Here is an 18,530-nt window from a genome sequence, read left to right as displayed (position 1 = left end):
GTAAGGCAGCTCATCGCTTTCCCCAGCGCAGATGACCTGGAGGCAGTGGGAGCAGGTTTTGCCAGGCTGGCAGGGTCTCCAGCTTTCAGTGTTGTAGCTGGTGCAATAGATGGCTGTCACATCCGCATCAAACCACCAGCAAGTGACGGCCAGTGCTACTTCAACCGGAAGCTGTTTAATTCTGTCCAGCTGCAGGCCATCACTGACCACAAGGGGAAGTTCATTGACATTTTTGTCGGGTATCCTGGGTCGGTGCACGATGCCAGGGTGCTGAAGAACAGCCCTGTGTACACTGGCCGCCTGTTTCCACCCGCAGGAAAGTGCATCCTTGGAGATGGTGGGTATCCTTGCCTGAGTGCGCCCATCTGCCTCATGACCCCACACAGAGAGCCTGTGCAGAATGCTGTACAGGCTCGCTACAACAGGAGCATTCTTGTGCACAGGACATCGTCAAGAGGGCCTTCGGGATGCTGAAGACACGCTGGCACTCCATTTTTTTCAAGGCCCTGGAAGTCAGCCCTGCTTTTGTGCCAGATGTTGTTGCGTGCTGCACGGTGCTCCACAACCTCGGTCTTCTCAATGGGGACATTGTTGATCCAGAAGTTGCAGAGGATGACGATGGCGCACCTGAACCCCGCAACACAGAAGCCAGCGCAGGAGATCACGTGCGGGACAATCTCACTGCAGCGGTGTCTGCACCAGGCATCTGTGTGCCTGCTCTTCATGAGCACGATTACCTGTAGGACACGTAACACAGGTTAAGACACTAAAAATCAGTTCTTGTTCTCAGATTGACATTGTTCCATCAGTTCTTGTTCTCAGATTGACATTGTTCCATCAGTTCTTGTTCTCAGATTGACATTGTTCCAGCTTGTCTTGTTCTCAGATTGACATTGTTCCATCAGTTCTTGCTCTCAGATTGACATTGTTCCATCAGTTCTTGTTCTCAGATTGACATTGTTCCAGCTTGTCTTGTTCTCAGATTGACATTGTTCCATCAGTTCTTGCTCTCAGATTGACATTGTTCCAGCTTGTCTATATTAGTTATGTAAATAGTTAGGTCTGTGTGCCCCCCTCTTGCTTACAGCTCACTGCCGCTGGACAAAGCCTCTCCATCACCAAGACTCCTGTCAGTCCTCCTGCACATGGTAACTGGGGATATTGCAGACCCAGGATAATCGACAGGGGATCCCGCAGCTACAGTGACCCCTAGAGGTGACACCCACCAACCACTGGCACACTGCCTTAGGCTGTGTGTGAATGTGTACACCAAATCTTTGAAATTCTAGCTACACATCACTTATTTGAGCTTAATGTTTTACAAATTATGTGGAAATCCAAAAAATACCCAAGGTGTGAAGTCCTCATCTTGTACACGTTTTGAAAGAAACATATATTTAATTATTTTAAAGTGATTCCCAACAAATGAGATTGCTAGTATCGAAGTCCCTTTAGATCTTTTTGAAACCTGTGAGTTACTGAAGCTGCTGAAGTTAATTTTCTTTCCTCATGATGACACTATATAATTAAAACAAAAATACTTTTCCTTTTGGTGGTGCTTTAAACTCTACTTTATGCCAAAGTTATTTGATTGTGTTTTAAGCTTTGTATTCTGTATCCACTTAAAGGTTAAATACACAAAAATAAAGCAAATACATTTTAAAAGTGTCTGGAGTGTGTGGGTATTTCTCTACAGTGCGGCACTCATATAGAGACAACATAATGTTCAGATATACCTGCAATATGCTTGTTTAAAAAAAACTTCTGGTATATCTGCTACAAAATAAGGGCACACCAAACACTTAAAAAATATTAATCATTCAATGCCACATATTAAACACTTTACAACTGACAATCTAGCTACTGTAAATCCCTGGGAGTTAAAGGATAATTCTGGTATTTAACACCTTGAGTCTATATTGTAGTTTGTTTTGGATGAACAAGAGTGGTGGACAACATTTTTTTGACAATGGTTCCTCTCTCGAGTTTTTGACTATAATAGAATTGGCCATGGACCCATTTAACATTGGAGTCAATGGGCATGTCCGAAAATGTCATTAAAGGGCACCTATTATGGAATTTTGAAATGTACCTTTCATGTAGTGTGTAACATAGATCTAAGTGAACAAAAACATCTTGCAAAGTTTGAAATATGAAAGTGCACCGTATATAAAGTTATTGTCTTTCAAAAGTAAGAGTCGACTCTGAGTCATTTTTATGAATCGTTAGAAGACCGAAGCTTTTTCTCTGACTAGATGACGTCAACTTGTCAAGTTATTTGAATACAATACGCCCACTTATTGCGCTCCAAGGCCAGCAGGGAAAACTTGAAAACATCATGGCGACGAGACGCTGTGTTCTGAAGTGCGACTCAAAAGCCAACTTTTTTCATCTGCCCAAAGAGGAGCATTTGAAGACTAAGTGGCTACAATTCACTATACCACAGAAGTATAGTCCGAGCTTGTGCTTTGTTCGTGCCATTTTGAAGACGATTGCTTTACTAACTTAAATACAATCAAGCTTGGATTCGCGAGCCGGCTAATATTGATGGAAGGTTCAGTTCCAAGTGTATTTGCATCAGCTTCCTCCTCCGTATCACAACCTGTAAGTGTTATTAATAATTGTTGCTTTTATGTTTTATGTAGCATGCTTAATAATTATTTTGTTTGTTGTGTAAGCACCGTTTATCTTCTAGGTCTTCAATGGCAATTGTATTGAGATATGTGAAGTGTTTGTCGTTGTTTTCGGAGTTGTCGTAAAGAATAGAATAATACCTCGTAGTAACGTAAATCTGCATTTTTTTTTTTCTAAAAACGTTATGTTTATGCATCGGGCTAACGCAAACAAAGACTGATTGTGCTTTTACAATATGAACTCTGGGCTATGCTCGCTAACATAACATTAAATTATTTATCTTATTTTTCGTTTTTTACTACAAACTATAAAGCAGTGGACTATAATCATTATTATAACACAATTTAATTGATAAAAGCATCATTGTACTCCATGTTAAACAATAAGTATTATCTCTGGAAACACTGCTGGGTCATCTGACCAATCAACGCGTTAGCGTCACGCAAAGGAGGGGTTTGAAAAACGAGTCGTTGAACGAATCATTTGGGAGTCGGTGAGCAAATCAGGTAAAAATAAATGCATATTATACGACAACAAAAGTGTTTTTTGTCATTGCATGCATGTAAAACTGTTGTTGGGGACTCCCTAAACAACATTAGGAACATTTTAAATGTCATAATAGGTGCCCTTTAAAACAGCCAATAATGTTAGTTTACAAAACTGTTAAACTCACCGAGTGGTTAGTGGTGTTCGTTGATGATTATAAACAATATATCGTCGCAATATATGATTCCAATCCGTTTATTTTGCTATAGTGGAACTATTTTTTCAGACACTTCACAACCGTGTAACTTCCGCTCAATATTTGAATCTGAATCGTTAGCACACTCCCGACCACTTGATGGCGATAACCGATGTTTATGTCTCGCGGGACACTCACGGTCACAGTCGAGTTCAACTTCATATCGCACTGGTCAGTGGTCACGTCTTTCAATATTTTCAAGGTTTTGTTTGTTTATTTCGCTTACTCTCCCGGAGCACAGTTGTTCTGCTCGCTAGCCATATGAGAAACGGAAGCGAGCAAAAAGACTACATCGACCAAATGTAAACAGCCCCCTTTCCGTTTCCGTTAGCGCATTTATATTAACGAGCACTCAGTCCTTCAACAGAATTCAATGGGATTTTACAAAATGACGAATAAAACACGACAGAAACTGTATTTCGCAACACTTTTTGTTTCTGGAACATCAACTAACATCACTAATCACTCGGTGAGTTGCACAGTTTTGAAAACTAATGTTAAAGGCTGTTTTAATGACATTTTCAGATATGCCCATTGACTCCAATGTTAAATGGGTCCATGGCCAATTCTTTTATAGTCAAAAACTTGAGAGAGGAACCATTGTCAAAAAAATGTTGTCCACCACTCTTGTTCATCCAAAACAAACTACAATATAGACTCAAGGTGTTAAATACCGGAATTATCCTTTAAGTGTTTTGTAATAAAACTTGCTAAAACAGCATGACACCGTGAACTTACTAACAAATAAATGAAAAGAGAGTGTGTATCATTTGATTTCTTTATTAATATATATATATATACTTTTTTTGAATGATTTCTAGTAGCTGAAGGAATCTTTCCTCTCTCTTTTGTCTCCCTTTCTCTCTCTCTCTTTTCATTTCTTTCTCTGGTCTCCTGTTCTAGTCTCTTCTCAAGCTCCCGTCGCTCTCTTTCTTTTCTTCCCTCCTTTTCCTCCATCTTTCTCTGTCGCCTCTCCTCCCTTTCAATGGTATCTCTTTCAGCTTCCCTCTCCTCCATCTCTCAGATCATCTCCTCAACGTCTTTTCTTTTCCTCCCTACTCTTTCACGCTCTGACCTCACTGAGGATGGAGAGGCAACAGCAACATCCGGGCCGGATGAGGCAATAGGGGGCAGACCTTCCATCACACCACCCACCCTTATTGCCTCATCCGGCCCGGATGTTGCTGTTACCTCTCCATCCTCAGTGCTCACCCCAGTCTGTGGACATTTCAGATCCTACAAATATTTGAAAACAAAATAGCAAGACAGTCAATTGTATTGTAAAAACATATGATTCATTAAATTATTGCATTACAGGGCCAAACATGAGCATGATTAAATCATGACAGAATTCTCATTTTGGGATCAACTACAATAAAATAAAATCTTACATTGTATTTTTGTGTAAGGATTTCTCATTTTTTTTTAAATCTGAACAGCAGACATTTTGCCCTCCAGCCTCTGCTCTGTGATAAAAACTCTGCAATAAATGCACAGAAATCAAGCATAAAAGGAATGCAGTAAGAGCTTGACTAGAAATGTTTACATCAACTACTGTAACTTACCATTGAATCTGCACCACTTGAATAAAATTACATATTACATTTGTCTTGTATACTTACTCGAAACCCTTTATTGCAGCATTTCTTTTCCCAGTGAAAAGGGCTTCATTAGCCACTCTCCACTCAATTAAAACACGGGTGTGTTCCTCAGTCCCTGCTAAATCAATTTAACAATAGTGATGAACCATGGTCAATCTATTAATGTTACATTGACAAGCTGAGGTACACTTGTTCATTTGAAACAAATTGTTAACAGTGAGTTAGCTTGCTATGTAGCCAACACATATTTCAGAATATCAACACTGGTAAAGGAGAAATAAAATCTTTTTAATTTACTGAAGAAACAATCTCATTAAACTGCTAACAACGAACGTCTTTGTTGAAAGAAAACAGTGTTAGCTAGCTGATTTACATTAGCTCGGTCTATTCCGCAATAATAATAAAACTATATTTTTTCTGAATTGCCTGGAAAAGGACCCTACATTTACATAATTTAAACTTTTAACAAGTCAATCGTTTACTTATATGAAGTTAAACAAATACAATTTAACCACAAAGAAACAAAAAGTGTCTTGTAAGTACTAAAACTTGAAAACAGCCACGTCTCCGTTTTCTGCCATTTTTCAAATATAACGACAACTTCTCTCTCCCGTGGCATCATGGGATGGTAAAGTGTCCATCGTATACACACTTCAGAATCTCGCTGGAAGTAGTAGGTTATCAGTAGGTCATTTTTGTTGTTGTTACAGCTTCATTCCAAAATGAATCAAATTTAATTAATTTCCTCCAAATTCTACAAACAATACCCCAAAATGACAACGTGTAAGAAGTTTGTTTGAAATCTTTGGAAAAAAATGTTTGCCGTCTCAATGCACTGTCTGATGCAATACTCTCAGATTAAACTGTTCAGGAATAGCAATCTTTAGTGGTAGAAGTGATAGTTCTACCGTATTTGTAACAGGGAGTCAGTTTCGCAGCCTTGGCTAAATTAAATTTACACGAGACTAGATAATGATCTGAGACGCCATCGCTCTGCTGCGGCATTCATTGATTCATAAAGTATGATTATGACAGTGAGTCGGTCCTGACACGTGTCGTCTAACTCCAATAGAGTTTAAAATGTCTCTAAATTCCAATCAAAATGCATCTTTTTCATTATCTACATGGATATTAAAATCACCAGCAATTATGACTTTATCTGCAGCCAGTACTAACTCTGATAGAAAATCAGCAAATTCTTTGATAAAGTCTGTATGGTGCCCTGGTGGCCTGTATATAGTAGTCAGCACAAATCTCAAACGTGATTTATCATTTACACTATGTTGTTACATTAAGCACAAACACTTAAATTCACTCATTTAAAGTAATGTAATCATCTGGTTTTAGCCAAGTTTCTGTCAAACACAGCACATCAATGGTTATGATCTGTAATCATATAATTTACAACAAGTGCTTATATTAAGCAACCCAAGCTTTATCATTTGTTAACTTGTATTACATGTTTTTTATTTGTTGAATATCAATTACATGTCTTCCCTTAAATGGGGTTGGGAGTTTTTTGTATTTCCTAATTCGGGAAACATACACAGAGACTCACTCTTTTTTTTCTTTTTTTTTAGAGACTATGTGATGGGATTTATCTGACTTCTGTGACATGAGACAGCCAGTCTGTCTGCTTCCTGACCTGGGCCCCAGTTAGTCAAGGTTCAACTTTATCACTTTATGCCCAGGAGGGATGAACGCCATCTCTTTTCAACAGGTCAGGTTTGCCCCAAAAACTTTTCCAATTGTCTATGAACCCTATATTATTTAGTGGACACCACTTAGACAGCCAGTCATTAAGTGAGGACAGTCTTCTAAATATCTCATCACTCCGGCGAACAGAGAGGGGCCAGAGCAAATAATAGTGTCTGATATCTTACTTGCGAGTTCACACACCTCTTTAATGTTAATTTTAGTGATCTCCGACTGGCGAAGTCGAAAATTATTAGTGTCGACATGAATAACAATCTTAGAGAATTTACGATTAACATTAGCCAGTACTTTTAAATTTGCTTTGATGGCAGGCGCTCTGGCTCCCGGCAAACATGTGACTATGGTGGCTGGTGTCTCTATTTTTACGTTCTGTGTAATAGAATCACTAATCACTTTGGCACTTTCAACAGGATTCTCTGTGGGTTCGTCACTGAGTGGGGATCTGATTGATGTACAAACTAGTCGGAATAGAACAGCTGTGTTTTGTTCCACGACCATGCCATCTCACTATCACCCAGTTGCCCTGCTGCACGGGCTCTACAGTCGGAAACTGAACAATGTACAGCTGCTCGTATCTAAAGCCCTCGCATTCTTACCATTTAAGTTTGGATGCATGTCTTTAGCTCTGAAGTCTTCTCCGTCAACCTGACTATCTCCCTGCATTTATCACGTGTAGCCCTCACTGCTGACAGAGAAGGCTATACTATACATGTAGCAGGCAATGCAAATGACAATAACAGTGATGACATGAATCACCGGGTTTGTTGACTGATCCTACTCACCACAGTTGTTTGATGGACTTATAAAAGACAAGTCCATTTTTTGGCTCGCCGAACACCCTGGTCCACAGCGGGCCAGCTCAAGCTTGAGGAGCAGTCATGAACAAAGGCAGAGTTTGTCCGAGTCTGGAGAGGGTCAGCACCACGGATCATTTCATTTATAGCTACCAGTTAACATCAGCATTAAAGACATTTAAAATCATTTTAACTCAAAACTCACTTTCAGACAGCAGCGAGTGTTTGAAATAACTTCCATTTGTGATCCGATGTGGATTCTGATCACCGTAAAAGACAGAAATATATTTATTATTTATTTAAGGGCGGAAATTATTTTGGGCTCAGTGTTACAGGACAAAGGCTTTTATTTGATACAGATTTATACTTCTGTTAACATAGTCAAATGAAGAATGACCTAGTTTAAATTTTACAATCAATCATCGATTCTAATTATTAACTCTGGCTTCTTTACTCCACTCGTAGTCATTAATTGACATTAATTGGGAATTCGGCCCTCTAAGGTGATTTGGTACAATAACAATAATCAGCACAATATACAGTCTCTCAAACATAAGGAGTTTCCTGTCTATGAAACTCATTCCACACTGATGACATACAAAAACAATTCTGTCAAACATGAATAGTCATGTGGTACTTAAGGGCTATTTTATACCTAAAGCTTTTTCCACAGTCACCACATGTAAACGGCTTCTCTCCAGTGTGAACTATCATGTGCCTGTTAAGGCTTCCTTTTCGGTTGAAACTCATTCCACACTGTTGGCAAGTGAAAGGCTTTTCTCCAGTGTGAATTATAATGTGGTCTTCAAGGTGTTGTCTTGAATTCAAACTCTTTCCACACTGGGGGCATGTATAGGGTTGCTCTCCAGTGTGAAGTCTAAAGTGGACTTTAAAGTGTCGTTTTTGAGTGAAACTCTTTCCACACAGAGTGCACACGTAGGGATTCTCTCCAGAGTGAAATCTCATGTGGACTTTAAGGTTTTCATGTTGATCAAAACTCTTTCCACACTGTTGGCATGTGTAAGGCTTCTCTCTAGTGTGAATTCTAATGTGTCTGTTAAAGTTTCCTTTTTGAGTGAAACTTATTCCACACTGTTGGCAGGTGAAAAAGCTCTCTTCAGTGTGAATTCTCATGTGCCTGTTAAGGCTTGCTTTTCGATTAAAACTTCTCCCACACTGTTGGCAGGTGAAAGGCATCTCTCCAGCGTGAACGCTCACATGAACCTTAAGGTGTCCAATTTGACTGAAACTCTTTCCACACTGTTGGCAGGTGTAAGGCTTCTCTCCAGTGTGAATTCTCATGTGCCTGTCAAGGCTTGCTTTTAGATTAAAACTTCTCCCACACTGTTGGCAGGTGAAAGGCTTCTCTCCAGTGTGAACGCTCACATGAATCTTAAGGTGTCCAATTTGACTGAAACTCTTTCCACACTGTTGGCAGGTGTAAGGCTTCTCTCCAGTGTGAGTTCTCATGTGCCTGTCAAGGCTTGCTTTTAGATTAAAACTTATTTCACACTGTTGGCAGGTGTAAGGCTTCTCTCCAGTGTGAATTATTATGTGCTTTTTAAGACTTCCTTTTAGAGTGAATCTGTTTCCACACTGTTGGCATTTGTAAGGTTTTTCTCCAGTGTGAGTTATCATGTGGACTTTAAGGTTTCCTTTACAACTGAAACTCCTTTCACACTGTTGGCAGGTGTATAGCTTCTCTCTAGTGTGAGTTCTTATGTGGACTTGAAGATTTTCATGTTGGTTGAAACACTTTCCACACTGTTGGCAGGAGAATTTACTTCTAGTTTCTGTCTTTTTAGCCCTTTTTCGTGAGCAAGTCTTTTTAGTCTGTGAGCAGCTAAAAGTTTTTTCTCCTGTTATGAAATCATGACTCTCATCTTTCTCTTCCATTTCATTCAATACTTCACTCTCCTTTTTCAGCACCATCAGGTCTAAGGCGAAAAGAGAAAAATGCAAATTAACACCAGTTTAATGGCACAAAGCAACAGACAACAAAACATTTACACATGTAAAGCGTCAAAACCAACATACAACTAGATCTTATTCCCAGGGCCGTCAAGGCCGAAATGTAAAATTTTACGTTTAATCTGGGTCAGAATAATCTGGATTTGGAAAGTTAAGTAAGCCATAAGGTACGAGAGGCTGTGTGCCTGCAACCCCTTCAGCCGTGACTCATTCAAGATACAACACTAGCCTCAAGTACCTTATTGCTTTTATAAAATGGTTACCACACAATACAAATATTAAAGCCAAAAAATATGCATCTATGCAACTTCCATGAAGTAAAATCACTAAAAGCCTTTCTTCCGCTGGAAAAAATAGTCCCTTACTGTAACTGCAACAAAAGTTACATACATTATTTCACCATAAGATGGCGGCAAAAACAATCTTTATGAGTAAGTCTGTCAGTAGAGAAGACTTTTATATTGAAAGGACTAAAAGTTGTGATCACGGAGAAGCAACGTGTCATGATTCTGCCATCTTGTCCTTGTTTTCCTCTAGTCTTGAGGCAGGATCATGACAGACCCATGTTTTGTGTTCGAGCACATGGCCTCTCTTTAGGCTGTTGTCTAAACGTGTCGTGTTGTCTCCTCTCCTTACCCCGTCCCCTTGTTCTCCTTGTTTGTCATTATTGCTTGATCAGTGTCACCTGTTGTCCTTATCAGTTTCTCCCCTATTTAATCCCCTTGTGTTTGCCGTCCTGTGCTGGTTCGTGTTGTATCCTACCTGTGAAGTATCTTGTCGAATGTTTTGTCCAGTGAAGTTTAATCTTGTATTAGCGGTTTATTTATTGTCTAGTTTGCAGTCTAGTTACAGCCTTAGTTAGTCTAGTTTCCCCCACCTGTGTTATTTGCCCCCTCGTGGGTTTTGTTTTCCCCTGTTTTCTGTTCCTTAATAAACTGTGATTATTTATTACTGTCTGCACTTGGGTTCGTTTCTGAAAGTCGTGACACAACGTAATTGACAAATGACTAGGGCACCGGAAAACCCCTTAACTGTTAAAAGGAAAAGATATGGCAGCGGGCATTCAAACTGATTATTTATTATGAATATAGGACTGGCCTGAAGGAAAATGCTACATCTACTGTGAATACAAGTACACTCGCTTACTCAATCTCTCACAATACTCTACTCTACAAGCTTCAATGAACAAAATGAGATCAAACATATGTTTACGATGCTAAAAGTGGTTGCTTTGGGTGTTGTGTAGTGATACACAGAACCGTTGGGTGAAGTGGTTATCGCCGTGTTTTATCGTGAATAAAACACAGCCATTGACCAATCAGAATCCATGATTGGAACTAACCATTTTATAAAATTAAATATATAATTTTAGTTCAGGGATCTAAATGGTCGTATTTTTCCTACCGGTGTGACCAAAATTAGCGTTAGCGTGGCCTAGTGAGCATTCAGATTTGACGCAGAGTTCTCTGTTATAAACAGTGTTGTGTGTAACACGTTACAAAGTAACGCGTTACAGTAACGTAACTACTTTTTCGGGTAAAAAGTAGTGTAACGCGCTACTACTGAAAATTTGGTAATGAAACGTAGTTCATTTTTCAATTCGGCGCAACGTTACTTTTCCCATGGTTAGATTTGACAGCGACACTGCCTTCTGCGCGCTTGCGCAATAGTCACAAGCTCCACATGGTAGAGGTCTTCAGGTGAACCCGTTGACCCGTTGACCCGGGACCCGTACGGGTTCGGGTCTATATTTTAAATGATCAGCCGGGTCCGGGTCGGGTCGAATCTATTACTTCGGGTCCCGGGTCTGTTTAACATTGTATGTAATACCCGTGCGAGTCATCAAATCTCAAAAATGCGTCTTGTCACACTCATATTTAATATATTTTAAATCAGTAACATAATCTGAGGTGAACTGTCACATGAATGTTTACTTTGACACTCAAAATAAATTGCGTTAAAAAGCATATTTTAGGTTGATCCATCCAGCTAGCGCGCATTTGCAGTCAAGCGCGTGTCATGTTTCTATGGCAACCAGTTACCAGAGGCAGAGCTTCAGTGAGGGACAGCCAAACCGCGCTTTAGATTTTACAATGTCAATTAATCGTTTTGTTCAATCTTAAAGTTTTAGTGGTCAGATTCAGACTCGATGATGCAGAGCAGAGAGCACGGAGATGATAAATAACGTCAGCGCAGCGGCCATGGCACTGAACGAGCAATCGTTATTATAGTTCAAAAAGGCAAACAGCCAAAAGTTATTGTGCGAGTTAGCAGCTAACTCGTTTAATTTGTCATCCGTCACCGTGAGTCCGTGACATCATGTGGACTTTTGAAGCTGAAATAACAAGGATTAAGCTTGGACTTGGTGGAATAACGAGAGGAATAACATGGATAACTTTCTTGTCGGAGCCGAAGGATTGTAATGCATCACAGCCAGTCAGGTAACGTAACGTTACAAGGAAAGGATGGAGAGACTACTACGCTGCTACGGCTCCTTAAATTAGGTAAGACAAAAAGTTGTAATTTTTCGCAACAGGTTTATTGACCTGGTATAGCAGTTTAAGGTGGAAAATGTGACAATCGGGTCCAGTCGGGTCTGTGCCTTCCCGGCAGTTTCGGGTCCAGCTTACAAAAATAATCGACGGGTCCAGGTAGGGTCTTGTTAGGCATTTATCGGGTCTGCACGGGTCCGGGTCCAGCTTTTGAAATAATAGTCGGGTCCGGGTCGGTTCGGTGTAGCAAATTACGGGTCCCTTCCGGTTCGGGTAAGAATTTTTGGACCCGTGAAGACCTCTACCACACGGTACGTTATAGAGGTAGCAGTCAAAGCAATCATGGCAAGCGAGAAGCAGCCGACGCTAACTTTTGAGGGATGGAGGTATTCCCACTACTTCAAACTCGTTGAAACTAAGGGGAGGAATGTGAGTGTAAGGTGTACCCTGTGTCCTGGCGAGAAACTTTTGTCCACTGCCGTTAACTCAACTGCCAACCTCACCAAGCATTTGAAAGGAAAACATGCTAACATGAAGCTTGTTGCTCAAGATCCCCGGCGGGGAAATGATGATATGTGGAGTCCAACCCCAAATGAGCAGCTAAAACTTCATTTTCACCACCAGGAGGTAACTAAACAAGAGTTGGACAAACTTGTCGCTTCGTTCATCGTTGATGAAATGTTGCCCATCAGTACTGTCGAATCTCCCACTTTCAGAGAGATACTTAGCAAAATACCTATAACAGGAGGAGACAGGCGCCCATGGTCAGATCGTAGAACTTTCACGGGCTATCTGGACGAATGTTATCTAAAAATGGAGATAGCATTAAAGAAAACATGCGAGAGTTTGCAGTATGTGTCAACCACTGGGGATATATGGAGTAGCCATAACCAAAGCTTTTGGGGAATCACTGTGCACTGGATCAATCCACGCAACTAGAATCGTGAGAAAGCTGCCATCGCATGCAAAAGAATAAAGGGCAGGCATACATATGATGTTATAGGCTTTGAAATGGAACAGATTCACTCAGCGTTTGGCCTTTCACATAGGATCACCGCCACCGTTAGACAACGGGTCGAATTTTGTTAAAGCTTTTAAGATGTATGCACCCCCTGAGCCTGACAAGGAGGAGGATGAAGAGCAAGTTGAGCAAGGTGTAGTTTTCACAGATGTGGAAGAGTTGCTTGGGACCACAGAAGGGCAGTTTTCTCTTCCCCCGCATTTTAGGTGCGCTTCGCATACGCTCAATTTGATCTCGTGCAATGGCATCGACAAATGGCTGTCATCCAACAAAACTGACTCAAAATCTGTGTACAGGAGTGCAACGGCGAAGTGTGCTGCTCTTTGGACAAAGGCAAGCCGTTCTAACATGGCCTCTGAGGTTGTCGATGAAATCTGTGGGGAAAAAATTATCGTGCCTACATCCACAAGGTGGAATTCCTTCCACGATGCCTTGTCCCATATCAGTGACAAGATTGTACTAGACTGGACATCAGAGGCCCAACAGAGCGCGAATATCTATTCCTAAAGGAATACTGGATATCTTGCAATAACGGTTACTATGGTAGTCTTCTACCAACCCTGGAGACCCTGATGTCAAGGACGCTCGCACTCCAAAATGGACTGTCAAGGATGACAGCAGACCTACCGGGTGTAATTGTACAGGTAAGCCAATTCTTAATCGCCTATCTGAAAGTTAGTAGTTACATGTTGTATCCTAGTCATTAAAGAAAACGATTTAGTTTCATATCTATGTTTAAATAAAATAAATAAATAAATGTATTTCATCTATGTTGATTAGAAAGCCGTTCTTTAAAGTGAATTTTGTTTTGTATTAATTATATCTTAATTTTAATCAATGTTTTATCAACCAATTGCCTGAATGTAATAAATAAGAAATAAGTAAATATAGCATGCAATATAATCATCATGACATGGAGGCACCAGCGCGTGAACTTGAGTCTCAGATAAACTCATATATTGGTAAAAATAATCGCAATTTGATTATTTTCCAAAATCGTTCAGCCCTAATTTAAATGTTATTTTTAATGTGATGACCAACACATTATTTGTTCAATCTTCAGAGGCCCATTTATAAAACTAAAAGTTTCAAGAAAACGCACACTTATTAAAAAATAAAAAAGACATTCAATTACCACTGGGACCCGTAGGTGGCTGCAGAGGAGCGCTTATTGGCAATTCCCACTCCCTAATTACTACACTTTTTTCCACTCGTTTTGCTTTAGAATTAATATTGAGACATTATGAATGTTTTACTTCCTGTAGAACTTTACTCTCTTCTCTAGAATACTTTTTGTAGAACTTGGTGGCACCGGTGCGGTGTCCTCAAATGTTAGTGGAGCCCTGTGCCTGTGAACTTAATAATATAAAACTGCACGTTGTAATTTTCGTACGTTACGTCTATTTATTACCAAGGCATTTGTCAGTAGTACAGTCAAAATCACTGCGTTGCAGGTTGATTTAAGGTGTGCCTCTAAATTTTATGACTTTGCTTCTAAACATTTTCAGTAAGCGGCTTCTAGTAAAAAAGTGCTCCTAGTAAAACAAATTAGTCTGGAGCCCTGTAGTTCGATATTAACATATCTGTAAGTGAAATCTTTTTTCCTATTCACCTGTAGTGTCTCGTCTTAAAGGTGAACCATGCAGGGGTTTTTTTTAGCTTAATTTACCTTAACTGAACAGCTTCGGAGTCATTGGAATAGTTATATGACTTTTTGGGGGGGTTAAATGGTGCCTGTGAGCGGAAAACCCACCCTTGCAACTTTGGGCCAGCGGCAGCATTGCGTAATATCAGGTCTCGCGATGTAACTAATTGCTTTATGGCAAAAAAAAAAGATCTGCTAAAATGCTGTCATTATTGCGCTCCCTCACGCTGTTCGAACCCGAATCAAGAAGACGTTGTAAAGAATGTCCCGTCTGCTTTGATGTCGTTGATCTACTAGCCTCTGGTATCTGAGAGTCGACAACGAGTTTTTACGACGGTGTTGTCAAATATCGACTCCGAAGCTGTAGGGGGAGCTCTATAGAGAAACCTGCAAGAATACAGCGAAGAAATTCCCGAAAATGCATTGCTCTGCTTTAAATGCATTTGTGATGAAATTAATACATTTTTATGTCAATTTGTGTTCATTTTGACCACGAACTATGCGCTGTCACTTTAATTCAGTGCGTGCAGCACAGCAGAAATAGACTCGGTGCGGAAACGATCGCTGCACTGCTGTATACGCACCGCTCCTGGAACGGATCGCCGGAGCATTGTGAACGCTCTAACCTGTAATAAAAAATATGCACCGCAAACGGAGTATGTGTGAAACGGGCGTTAACCAGGGAGAAAGAAGCAGGCCTACAGCATCATTTACCATGTTGGAGAGAAAAGTAGATAATGAGGGTGAAAATGATGACGCCAGCTTTTAGGATAAGTGTGCTGCGTAAAATGTGAGTACGAAGTAGCATCTACAGGGGCCTCATTTATAAAACTGTGCGTAGGATCCTTACACTATGTTTACATGGCTATGTTTACACGGAAACGATCTGAAGAGACAACGCAAAAGTGGCGTTGCGTTATCACTTTTTATTCTGCGTTTAGACGAGCGTTATGGGGGGGGAAATCTGCGTGCATATGGTGACGCAAAAGTGTGTGAGATTGGATGTAGTGTGCACTCCAGACGGCTAGGTGGCGATGTGGAGCACTGACAGTGAAAGAGACGCTGACACAGTTTCTCATGTTTAATACGGTAAAGCTGCTGCTTTAACCCTCGGTGCTCTTCGCGTGTCGCTCTCAAATTACAGAATTTTTTTATTTTATTTTTGTCAATGAAATTAATGCTATATTTTAGTTTGATAATGTTTTGTTATTTTCCTGTACTGGCACATGCCTGTGACGTAAACGCGTACGCGACGCCTTCACTGTCTAGCAGACTGGAGCGTTTTTAAGATTTCCACTCTGGAGGGTGGTTTATTTATTTTTTTACGTTTTTAAGTCCCAAAAACACCGTCGCCGTGTAAACGAAACGCACATATCCGCTAAAATATTTTTACGTTTTCACCCGCGAGCGTTCTCGTGTAAACAGGGCCTAAGTGTACGTGCGCCTGAAAGCCAAATATGGCGTACGCAAAAAAAATATTCAGACTTATAAAATCGTGCGTACGCCAGAACCTGCGCAGAGTTCACTTTATAAATCCCAGTCAGCGGAAGATTGTGCGCACATGCGTCTCCTCCCCGAAATAACCATATATGAGCTCATATCCTCATCTGCATATCATTTACATATGGTTATTCATCCACGTGATAACATGTTTAACGGTACAAGACATTAGGAAAATATGAAATACGGATGTGCCGTCACATTACATTAATAACAAACATTTAGTAGCCTATCCTTGCCTTGTTTTTGAATAAATAAATAAAATAGTGTATATTTCTAATGGAAACAGATAGGCAAGACCTCATTGTGCATTATTTGCACAAAACTATTTTCTCAGACAATCAGCTATTATCATGATAAGCAATTATCTCTGTAGTGAAAACATTGAAACACAGCATGCCAGAGGAAAAGTGTTCAATAGCATTGCATCAACAACAAATATTTCTATTCATTGAATATAATTTTTGTTTGTAACTTCTCAGTAATGATTTCATGTAGTTTAAGTGTTTAACTCCATTAATGAGAATGGCATATTTAATCTAAATATTTATGTCAGAAGTAAAACATAGTTTAAATCAATCTTTAAAATGTGTGAACGTGCACTGTATTTATTTAGGCTCTATATATGGGTCAGTTTCACGAAACGGCCCAACACTGGATGGATATTTGCTTCAAGTGATCAGGCTTGGTGAGTGAAATTATATTTGTATTATCTATGTCTAATTTTCTTTTGCTTTTCTGTCTAAAAGTGACCAAAAAGACGTTTAACTCCAGCTCACCATCGATGTCGCCAAACTGCTCCGTCTCCAAAACATTCGTAGGCCTATGCATGGGTCAGAGTTTGCGCGCAGGTGCACAAATTTTCCCATCAAGTTTGTTTTTATAAATCACAACTTATGATTCGGAAGTGAGGTACGCCTCTTTTAGGGCCTGTTTTGTGCGTACGCAATGGTTATAAATGAGGCTCCAGGTGCTCCCTTGAAAACCAGACTAAAAAAGTCATGTGCACCCCTGTGTATATTCTCTATTTCTGTAGAGCTGGACATTTTAATAAGGATCAAGTGACTGAGTTAAGCTTTGAGAATGAAACCAACCTGTTTGTTCCTCAGGATCTTCATGTTTGACTGTGAATGTTTCTTCAATCCTCACGTCTTCAATCTCCTCTTTAATAAACGCCATCTTTATAATAGTTCGTCACGTGAATCTCAGTCGCTTCACCAGGAGTTTTCCTGTGTGTTTGTCCTGTTTAAGATAAGAATAATTAACAGAAAGGAAACATAAACCCAAACTAAATCTGTGTGAGTCTCAATCAGCTCTAGTTCAGTAGTTCAGTTCACTGGTAAAGGAGTCAGTCAGTGAGAGTGGACTTAAAGCTGCAATTAAGAAAATAACTACACAGACATCTCATAATTAAGAATGAATTGTATTTTATATTAAATGTATAAATTACAATTAACAGATTACACTTTCATGAAAACATTAGCAGTTGGTTTGTAAAAGTTTGTTATTGTTCTCGTTCATTTACACTGTTCGAGCAGCACGTGTGTCGTGATTCAAGCGATTCGAGTCACTGAATCATTTAGCAAAGTATTTGATTCAATTGACTCGGAGTGTCGAAAAGCTCAGTTTCTCCTTCACTACTTACCAGTGAATTCGCGTTTATGATCAACTGAATCACGAAAAAGGGGAGCGAGGGGGAGTTTATTTAATAGTAAATAAGGATTAATAGTAAATAAACTAATTTAACATCGCTTGAAAAAAATATAAGAAATTGAACGGCATTTATCGATTTAAACAGCTTCTATTCTTAAAACAAACCTTTTCTTCAGCCAGATGCAGGAGCGCGGCGCAGCATTATGACGTCATGTCACCACTCCAAAATAAAAGTCCTGTTCACACGCTGCTGTCTCAGAGAAGTGCATTGAAATGTTATATTTGTCTACCTGTTTTATATATATATATATATGATATGTGAAACAAAACAAAGATGTTAACAAGAGTGTATGAGTTTATAAAGCAGAGTTCATACATGTCTGAATCGAAATTCATACAGTCAGTGTTTTTACCCATATTAAAAATGTGGACATATAAAGTTCATTTAAATCTAAAAATAAATATAAAATGTGTAAAAAGTTATCTTTCAAGAATCAGTATGAGTAAAAGAAGCAATAAAATGTTTCAAGTAATAATAAAATAATAATAATTCATTACATTTATATAGCGCTTTTCTGGACACCCAAAGCGCTTTACATGGAAGGGGGGAATCTCCTCAACCACCACCAATGTGCAGCATCTACCTGGATGATGCGACGGCAGCCATATTGCGCCAGAACGCCCACCACACACCAGCTCACTGGTGGAAAGGAGACAGTGATGAAGCCAATTATTGTATATATAGGAGGATGATTAGGAGG

The 18,530-nt window shown here is 39.7% G+C and overlaps 1 protein-coding gene across 2 annotated transcripts; it reads right to left on the bottom strand.

Moving 5' to 3' along the window:
- Positions 1-7,752: 7,752 nt before the first annotated feature.
- On the bottom strand, positions 7,753-18,047 carry LOC307003605 (uncharacterized protein). Of its 2 annotated transcripts, none has more exons than XM_079622267.1 (3): positions 17,935-18,047; positions 17,211-17,358; positions 7,753-9,424 (listed from the first exon to the last, which is right to left on the bottom strand). In XM_079622267.1, the coding sequence occupies exons 2-3, from the start codon at positions 17,293-17,295 to the stop codon at positions 8,100-8,102; spliced, it is 1,410 nt and encodes a 469-aa protein (XP_079478393.1). In that variant the 5' UTR covers positions 17,296-17,358; positions 17,935-18,047; the 3' UTR covers positions 7,753-8,099. The 2 variants fall into 2 exon arrangements, with proteins under 2 accessions (XP_079478393.1, XP_079478392.1); XM_079622266.1 differs by having other exon boundaries at positions 17,762-18,023.
- Between the last annotated feature and the right edge of the window lie 483 nt (positions 18,048-18,530).

Source organism: Phoxinus phoxinus (assembly GCF_949152265.1).
Source record: "Phoxinus phoxinus genome assembly, chromosome: 9".
NCBI lineage: Eukaryota > Metazoa > Chordata > Actinopteri > Cypriniformes > Leuciscidae > Phoxinus > Phoxinus phoxinus.
The sequence above is the reverse complement of the archived record's forward strand: the minus strand, read 5'-3'. Positions and strand labels throughout refer to the sequence as shown.